The following is a 9,874-nucleotide window of genomic DNA, read 5'->3' as shown; positions in this document are numbered from 1 at the left end:
TCACAACCACACATTGAGTCCATCAGTGCTGATCTGTTATATTGGATTAATGGCCTTACTCCACCTGGAGTAAGGCCATTAATCTATGTAATAATTTCAGCTACAGAGCATGACATTATCACATTGAGTACAAAAAAGCATGAGATGGCATGCATTTACTACTGTAAAGTCACTATGGGTAAAAACATCTGCTAAGGCTTAAATGTAAAATTGTAATTTGTAAAAGGTTTCATGACAAAATATTAAACTAGATGTAATCTAGTCAGATGTGAAGAAATGCGAGTGTGAGAAATGAGCATTTATGACCCATAAACTCCAGCAGAGGGCTCAAAGGAAGTTTAGATATCCATATAAAGGTAGTCGTCTGTCAAGTATGGTACTGTATGGCATGCTGCATGGGACATTTCTAAGATGTCTAGAGAGCTTCCCAAGGACCTAATGCCAATAGTTATTCCAGTGATGGTTACTTCCTATGTCTTATGGGTTGGGATGTGTGTGTTTTATTTAAGGATAATGATCATATGAAGCCATTTACAGTAGGGAGAACAAGTATTTGATACACTGTCGATTTTGCAGGTTTTCCCACTTACAAAGCATGTAGAAGTCTGTAATATTTATCATAGGTACTCTTCAACTGTGAGTGACGGAATCTAAAACGAAAATCCAGAAAATCATATTGTATGATATTTAGGTAATTAATTAGCATTTTATGGCATGACATAAGTATTTGATACATCAGAAAAGCAGAACTTAATATTTGGTACAGAAACCTTTGTTTGCAATTACAGAGATCATACGTTTCCTGTAGTTCTTGACCAGGTTTGCACACACTGCAGCAGGCCCACTCCTCCATACAGACCTTCTCCAGATCCTTCAGGTTTCGGGGCTGTCGCTGGGCAATACGGACTTTCAGCTCCCTCCAAAGATTTTCTATTGGGTTCAGGTCTGGAGACTGGCTAGGCCACTCCAGGACCTTGGGATGCTTCTTACAGAGCCACTCCTTAGTTGCCCTGGCTGTGTGTTTCGGGTCGTTGTCATGCTGGAAGACCCAGCCACGACCTGTCTTCAATGCTCTTACTGAGGGAAGGAGGTTGTTTGCCAAGATCTCGCGATACATGGCCCCATCCATCCTCCCCTCAATACGGTGCAGTTGTCCTGTCCCCTTTGCAGAAAAGCATCCCCAAAGAATGATGTTTCCACCTCCATGCTTCAGGTTTGGGATGGTGTTCTTGGGGTTGTACTCATCCTTCTTCTTCCTCCAAACACGGCCAGTGGAGTTTAAACCAAATAGCTCTATTTTTGTCTCACCAGACCACATGTCCTTCCCCGATTCCCCCTCGGGATCATCCAGATGGTCATTGGCAAACTTCAGACAGGCCTGGAAATGCTCTGGCTTGAGCAGGGGGACCTTGCGTGTGCTGCAGGATTTTAGTCCATGATGGCCTAGTGTGTTACTAATGGTTTTCTTTGAGACTGTTGTCCCAGCTCTCTTCAGGTCATTGACCAGGTCCTGCCGTGTAGTTCTGAACTGATCCCTCACCTTCCTCATGATCATTGATGCCCCACAAGGGGAGATCTTGCATGGAGCCCCAGACCGAGGGAGATTGACCGTCACCTTGAACTTCTTCCATTTTCTAATAATTGCGCCAACAGTTGTTGCCTTCTCACCAAGCTGCTTGCCTATTGTCCTGTAGCCCATCCCAGCCTTGTGCAGGTCTACAATTTTATCCCTGATCTCCTTACACAGCTCTCTGGTCTTGGCCATTGTGGAGAGGTTGGAGTCTGTTTGATTGAGTGTGTGGACAGGTGTCTTTTATACAGGTAATGAGTTCAAACAGGTGCAGTTAATACAGGTAATGAATGGAGAACAGGAGGGCTTCTTAAAGAAAAACTAACAGGTCTGTGAGAGCCGGAATTCTGACTGGTTGGTAGGTGATCAAATACTTATGTCATGCAATAAAATGCTAATTAATTATTTAAAAATCATACCATGTGATTTTCGGGATTTTTGAAGTGTACCTATGATAAAAATGACAGACCTCTACATGCTTTGTAAGTAGGAAAACCTGCAAAATCGGCAGTGTATCAAATACTTGTTCTCCCCACTGTATTATCAGAAAGATGTTTGGGTCAGTTTTTAATCATAATGATAACAAAAATCATCCAAATGGCCCTGATCAAAAGTTTACATACCTTTAAATGTTTGGCCTTGTTACAGACACACAAGGAGACACACACAGGTGAAAATGGCAATTAAAGGTGAATTTCCCACACCTGTGGCTTTTTAAATTGCAATTAGTGTGTATGTATAAATAGTCAATGAGTTTGTTAACTCTCACATGGATGCACTGAGCAGGCTAGATACTGAGCCCTGGGAGCAGAAAATGAACATCAAAAGACCTGCGTAACAAGGTAATGGAACTTTATAAAGATGGAAAAGGATATAAAATGATATCCAAAGCCTTGCAAATGCCAGTCAGTACTGTTCAATCACTTATTAAGATGTGGAAAATTTGTGAATCTCTTGATACCAAGCTAACTTCAGGAGAAATACAGGCTGCTCTGGAAAAAGACAGTGTGGTTGTTTCAAGTAGCACAATACAACAATACATGAACAAAAATGTGCTGCATCGTTGAGTTGCCAGAAAGCTTTACTGTGCAAATGCCACAAATAAATACTGGCAGACAATTTGCATTCTTCCGCATGAGAGCTGTGCATGGGAGGTTCTTGGACTTTCCAGCACGACAAGGCCAAGTTGACCCTCGGGTGGTTAAAGCAGAAAAAGGAGAAGGTTCTGCAAGACGACCTAAGACTTTGCATGACATGGAGGGCTTTTGCCAAGACGAATGGGCAGCTATACCACCTGCAAGAATTTGGGGCCCTCATAGACAACTATTACAAAAAAATGCACGCTGTCATTGATGCCAAATGCAGCAATACATAGTATTAAGAACTAAGGGCATTCAGACTTTTGAACAGGGGTCAGTTCATTTTTTTCTTTGTTGCCATGTTTTGTTTTATGATTGTGCCATTCTGTTATAACCTACAATTGAATATGAATCCCATAAGAAATAAGACATGTTTTGCTTGCTCACTCAGTCACTGTTTTCTTTACAAATGATAAATATATTACAAATTATCCAGGGGTATGCAAACTTTTGAGCGCAATTGTACTTACTTCATATGACTTAAAGCACTTATTGCAGCAAAATATTTCCCAACATAAAACCCATCTGAATACCTTGTGTCAGTAAAAAATATCAGTATAATGTACAATTTGTAATTCAGTTAATGACAGAATTGGTAAAGGTTCTGTATAATAGATAGATGATACATACACACTTCCATATGAGTGACACTATCAATGAAATTCAAGCATACGAATACTTTCACAAGCATCACATGTCTCATGGATTTTGTCATTCAATTTCTCATTGAAAAGAAGGAACTAATGGTTGAAGTCTTGTTTATTACATAGCCATTAGAATAATTGTAGCAGCAACAAGTTCTTGTTCTAATCCTTTCGTTTTGGTCAAATGTTTTTGTCCAGAGAGTCTATACACTTTACATTGTAAGGGAAATTGTCAGACACATGATATCATTAAGCTCAATATAAGCGATTGTCAATTACATTTGATAAAGTGCAAATGCACACAAAAAAATATACATGTACTAAAATAGGTTGAACTTTGTAAGTCTTAGTAGGTATGAACACAGTTTAAAGAAGTTATCAGATGTGGTGCTCATTTTGTTAGCTAACAAATGATACATTCATAGTGATTTGATTTAGAATACCTTATTTCATAAAAGTAAAGGTATAAAATCCTCATGGCGATGACCTATCTATAATAAATCAATGGAATTAAGTGAGAAATATGACTTGATAAGGCATTCAAAATTAATGTGTACCCAGTTTTAGCATAGGAAATGTTACTTCACAAATGAAATACCAATTTGGAATACCAACATTTTTCCCTTTTTACAGATAAATATGTTAAATACATTCCATGTAAGTGTTCACAAAGAACAGAATTATTAGCAACCATGCAAATAAAATATTCACACATGGATATTGCACACAATTCCCAATTAGTCCTGACAACCCTCTTCTTGGTCAACTCCAGAGCGGGAATATAAACATATTTATTTCCATCAAAGATGAATCCATTAATACACCTTTCAAAAGAACCCAGGATTTGTGTGCTCAATGACACAACGTCTGGAATGGCGCCTAACGAATCGCAGAGCCTCTGGCGAAACCTCACAGTCCTGTACATTAAGTAGCTGCAGCTCGCAGCAGTTTGCAGCTATGGCCTGCAGTCCTCGGCCAGTCACGCTCTCACATGCCCTCAGGCTCAGCCTCTTCAGGCCCTGGCAGTACAAAGCCAGCTGCTCCAGCCCGCTGTCTGACACTAACGGGCATTTGCCGACATCCAGCGACTTAAGCTTGGGGCAGCTCCTGGCCAGGTGACCCAGGCCGTGGTCTGTAAGGCCCTCACAGCCACGCGCGTTTAGGTAGCGGAGGCGTGGGCAGTAGCGAGCCACGTAGCGCACCCCCACATCGGTGATGCGGCTGCAGTGGGCTACACTCAGGTAGCGCAGGCAGCCCTCCAGGCGCGCCACTTCACGCAGGCCGAAGTCCCCCACCAGACGGCAGTCACTGAGGCTCAACTCCCTGACCGAAGGGCAGTGCAAGGCCAGGTGGCGAAGGGCCTCGTCGGTGAGACGTGTGCAACGTCGCAGGTAGAGGTGTGTCAGGCGGGGGCAGTGGGAGGCAATGGTGCGGAGGCCTTGATCCTCCAGGGAGAAACAATCAGTCATGTCTAGGTAGTGGATGGAGATTTGCTGGCCGTGAAGTAGAGGGAACTGGACTAAGGCCTCCTGAGTTAGGCTGATGCAGGTCACCTTAGAACAGCCTGGAGAAACAGGAGTATGGTAATTATTACCAAATGAAATACTGAAGAAGCCATATAATGTTTATTGATATTAGTCTATAAGTTAAGTAAATTTAAACAATTCATAGTCTGACAGTTCTCATTGTGGTATAGTACACTTGACTTCCTTATTAAAAAATGAATCGATTATGTACAAGTATTTTTTGGAACTGTGGGAAACATAATGTGCCAGTCCATTCTAGTGAATGGGTAAGGGTGTCCAAACTTTGGATTGGCACTGTACCTACGGTAGAGCAACATTAATTAAATTCTTCAATACAAGTTAATGTTAGAACTGGATTTCATTATCTACATTGTTATCCCTTTAAGGTAGACATTAGGTTTCAAGGTTTCATTACAATATTTGTCAGTATGTCCAAACAGCCTCACAACTGCAGACCCTGTGTAACCACATGAAGAGAACTTCAACATTTGTCTTCTTCACCTGCAGGATAAGTTAAGAACAGCCACCCACACAGTACATTAAAGTGTGGTCTTACACAAGCAAATAACGTCTGCTCAAAACGTGAGGAAGCATTCCTGGGAAGCTCCTCTGCGTACTCATTGTCTTGAGCAAATTGCAGTTCAGCGTCATACACCATTTCAGTGGACAATTGCTCACCTTCGAAGGACACTGCTATGCTGGGGAAAACTGCTCTTAACAAATAAATCTTGGTTTTAACTGTGCCATAGATTGAAAGGAAATTGCAGAAAATATGGTAATGTGGGTGAGCAGTTTGGTGATGATCACTCAGTTCACAACAATGTGAACTAAGTGATCCATGGTGGTAGTGGGGTTATGTTATGGGCCGGCATAAGCTATGAACTACAAACACAATTGTATTTTATCTATGGCAGTTTTAATCCACAGAGATGCTGAGACTAGATGCTGTTCCTTATTGCTCACATTTGCATAAAATACAACACATAGCCAAATCTGCATAGACAAACATTGGCATATAAGTTTAGTATAGAGGTCATAGTGTAGAGTTCAGTGACCTTAAACATGTCATAGGATGCGTCAATTGTGAAATGTATGCCCTACTAGATCTTCCCCAGTTAACTGTAAGTGCTATAATTGTGAAGTGGAATTGTGAAGTCATTTTAAAAGACTAATTTATCATTAGAAAACCCTTTTGCAATGATGTTAGCATGACTGAAGATTATTGTGCTGATTAAGACTAATTCTGTATCTAGAGCATCAGCAATTGTGGGTTTGATTACAGGCTCAAAATGGCAAGAAACAAATATGTCTATTGTTGTTCTGAGAAACATAGGCTATTACATGCAAGAATTTCCAAGAAACTGTGAAGGGAGCAGTACAAAACACTGTGTACTACCCGCAAAACACTAGTCTCAACATCAACAGTGAAGAGACAACTTCAGGATGCTGGCCTTCAAGGCAGAGTAGTAAAGAAAAAGCCATATCTCACACTGGCCTATATAAGAATAGATTAAGATGGGCAAAGAAACACAGACTGGACATCCTGGAGATGCCTAAATAACATCAGGTCTCAATTAACTAAATCTATTAAAGATCAAAATCTTTACTGTACATTGTGTAAGTCATTGAGAATGGAGGAGGGAGGACGTAACAACAGTCATTTTGTAAGAAGATAACAGTCAAGGGACACCAAAATCACCAAATCACCAGTGAGGGCTGAACAAAAACTCAATTGAAATCCCAGGCTGTTCCAACTGAATTCCATCACAGCAACTAATAATGTGACTCAGTAGTGTTTGGCCCCGATGTACCTGAATGCACTCCCAACAATGTCAGGGCATGTTCCTGATGAGACAGCGGATGGTGTCCTAGGGGAACTCCTCCCAGACCTAGATCAGGGCATCAGTGACCTCCTGGACAGTCTGTGGCACTACTTGGCAGCACCGGCTGCACCAATACATAACATCCCAGAGGTTCATAATTAGATCCAGGTCTGGGGAACTTAAGGACCAGTCAATGGCATCAATGCCTTCGTCATCCAGGAACTGCCTACACACTCTGGCCACATGAGGCCGGGCATTGTCCTGCACCAGGAGGAACCCAGGGCCCACTGCACCAGCATAAGGACTGACGATGAGTCTGTAGATTTCATCCCGGTACCTAACAGCAGTCAGGGTACCTTTAGCTAGCACGTAGAGGTCTGTGCGACCCTCCAAGGATATGCCTCCCCATACCATCACTGACCCACCACCAAACTGGTCATGCTGGATGATGTTGCAGGCTGCATAATGTTCACCCTGGCGTCTCCAGATCCTTTCACATCTGTCACACGTGCTCAATGTGAACCTGCCCTAATCTGTGATAAGAATGAGGAACAAGGGCGGACCTGCCAATTATGGTGTTCTCTGGCAAATGCCAATAGAGCTGCACGGTCCTGGGCTGTGAGCAGAGGTCCTACTAGAGGACATCGGGCCCTCATGCCACCCTCATGGTGTCAGTTTCTGAAAGTTTGGTTGGAAACATGCACACCAGTAGCCCACTGGAGGCCATTTTGTAGATCTCTGGCAGTGCTACTCCTGTTCCCCCTCGCACAAAGGAGCAGATATCGGTCCTAATGCTGGGTTGATGCCCTTCTACGGCCTGTCTCCTAGTATCTCCTCCATGCTCAAGACTGTACTGGGAGACACAGCAAACCTTCTTGCGACAGCAAGTATGAATGTGCCATGCTGGAGGAGCTGGACAACTTGCGCAACCTGAATAGGATGCAGGTACCGTCTCATGCTACCAGTAGTGACAAGGACACTAGCAAAACCCCAAACTAGAGAAGAATCAGGAAGGATAAGGAGAGAGTAATGTGGTCTGTGGCCACCACCTGCAAAAGTATTCCCTTTTTCAAGGTTGTCTTGCGGTTGCCTCTTCAGTGCACCTGTTGTCACTTTCATTTGCACCAAAACAGTCGCTTATGCTTCCTAACTGGACAGATTGATATCGCTGATGTTTAATTGACTTGGCGTTATATTGTCATGATTATGTGTTCCCTTAATTTTTTAGAGCAGGGTATTTAATTAAGTTGCCATTTGAGGACCTGTGAGGAGTCTGTTTATCAAACTAGACACTGATGTATTTGTCCTCTTGCTCAGTTGTGCACAGGGGCCTCCCACTACTCTTTCTGTTCTTGTTAGAGCCAGTTTGAGCTGTTCTGTGAAGAGAGTAGTACACAGCGTTGTACAAGATCTTTAATTTCAGAGTTTCAGAAGAAAGTACGTTTACGCCTATTTAGATATTCCATAAAAACAATCTGCCGTTTCCAGCTACAATAGTCGTTCCTAAAATGAACACTGTCTGCAATGTATTTCTGATAAATTTGACGATTTATTGTAATGGGATTTTTTTTTGTTGTTGATAATATTCTTGTTAAGTCACCTGTATAATCAGCTTATAAGGCTGTTAGTGTGTGTTATTAGCCATATATTATGACATACGTATTATGAATTAACTATTTTGATAGCACAAAAAGGGCTGTGAAACAAACAACTTTGTGACAAGTTGATTAAGTGAGATTATGATGTATGAAAATGTATTTGAGGCCGACATGTAAACACAACAGCGGGCCAAACTAATTTTATTTCTTCATATACTGATATGTGATTGAGGTTTAAACATTTTAAATGCTTCCAGTGCTTAAGTCTTGGAACATGGCAGTGACAATTTAAAATCTAATGAGATAGTAGTTTATCAAAATATAATCTATTTAGATATGTGTTCCCTTAATTCGTAAAGCAATCTGAGGACTGCTGTTTTTCTCTTGATTCTCTTGTAAACTGAATGTTTTGTAACCAAGGGAGAGTAGTTTCTGCTTTGGCAGTAGCTAATAGACAGCAACATTAGTTCCTGTGTTTGGGTTTTTGTCACTGATTATTTGGACATACCAGGATTGAGCAAAAGTGATGTTTAAATCTTCATTGCTTTACTGGTGGGGCTTTGGCTGCAAGATTACATTTGAGGATTGAGACTTCACAAACCAAAACTCCCAACTCTAACATGAACTGTATGAACTAAGCACGCACACAGGAAACCAAATTGTGCAATATTCTGGGTTTAACAAGACCTCAAGAAGCAACAGTCACTGCTGAAATGTTTACCAAAGGCATCTCCATCTTTTGAAAGAAATTACATTGAGTGCAAAACATTGAGAAAGTACTTAGAAAGTATAAACAGTCCACAATTTAGACGGGGCCTCATTAAAATATTTTCATGAATACATGGCAACAGGTTAAGGATCCAAACGCAGAGCGCTCCAAGATTTATTGAATACCAAATCCAAAAACTCGGGGTCAAGGGCCACGCACAGCAGGTCAGTAGATACTTGGAATGGTAGCAAAAACGTCTCAGTAAGTTGTATGACATAAACAATACCTGCCGACTGAAAAGGTGAAAACAAACAGAACAGATATGGTGACTGACTGAAAACAGATGGTGACAAACACAGGTAATTAGTATTCTGGTGATGAGGGGCGTGGTCAGACAGGTCGATGAGGTGGTGATCTAAGGTAGGGTTGTGTTTCAGCAGAGAGCGTGACAAATATTTAACTAGTAGTACATTATTTTTACAATCTACAGTGTATTACACATCATACCAATCATTATTAAAAATGTAAATGTTATTAATAAGTGAATGACCAGGCTACTTAAATGTGGTCATGTATGTATGGAAGTTATGGAACTGGGTCACTCGTTTTCATTGAGGATGTATCTTCAGATGTCAACAGAAAAAGTTATTCAGAAGCATACAAAAACAAATGCACTGCTAAAGTACAAGCAAATGCCTCAAAATTAATTGATGGGAATTAATCAAATAGCAAGGCAATGACCCAAATAACACTGACATAGCAACTATACAGCTTTCAGGGTCAAGATGTGGTACGTTCTTGATGGGCAGAGTCAATCTCCAGTTAATCACTTTTCATTTCAAGAAGACACTAGAAAAAAGATCTC

At 41.3% G+C, this 9,874-nt stretch overlaps 1 protein-coding gene across 1 annotated transcript in view; it reads right to left on the bottom strand.

The window, feature by feature from the left end:
- Nucleotides 1–3,826: 3,826 nt before the first annotated feature.
- si:dkey-192l18.9 (F-box/LRR-repeat protein 7) overlaps nucleotides 3,827–9,874 on the bottom strand; it is a 66,612-nt gene continuing 60,564 nt past the window's right edge. Inside the window, exon 4 of the mRNA XM_013139545.3 lies at nucleotides 3,827–4,917. Coding sequence (XP_012994999.1) covers nucleotides 4,181–4,917 — 737 coding nt within the window. The 3' untranslated portion in view covers nucleotides 3,827–4,180. The remainder of the gene's footprint in view (nucleotides 4,918–9,874) is intronic.

This window comes from Esox lucius, chromosome 21 (genome assembly GCF_011004845.1).
Source record: "Esox lucius isolate fEsoLuc1 chromosome 21, fEsoLuc1.pri, whole genome shotgun sequence".
Classification (NCBI taxonomy): domain Eukaryota; kingdom Metazoa; phylum Chordata; class Actinopteri; order Esociformes; family Esocidae; genus Esox; species Esox lucius.
Note: the sequence above shows the minus strand (reverse complement) of the source record. Positions and strands in the feature narration are given on the sequence as shown.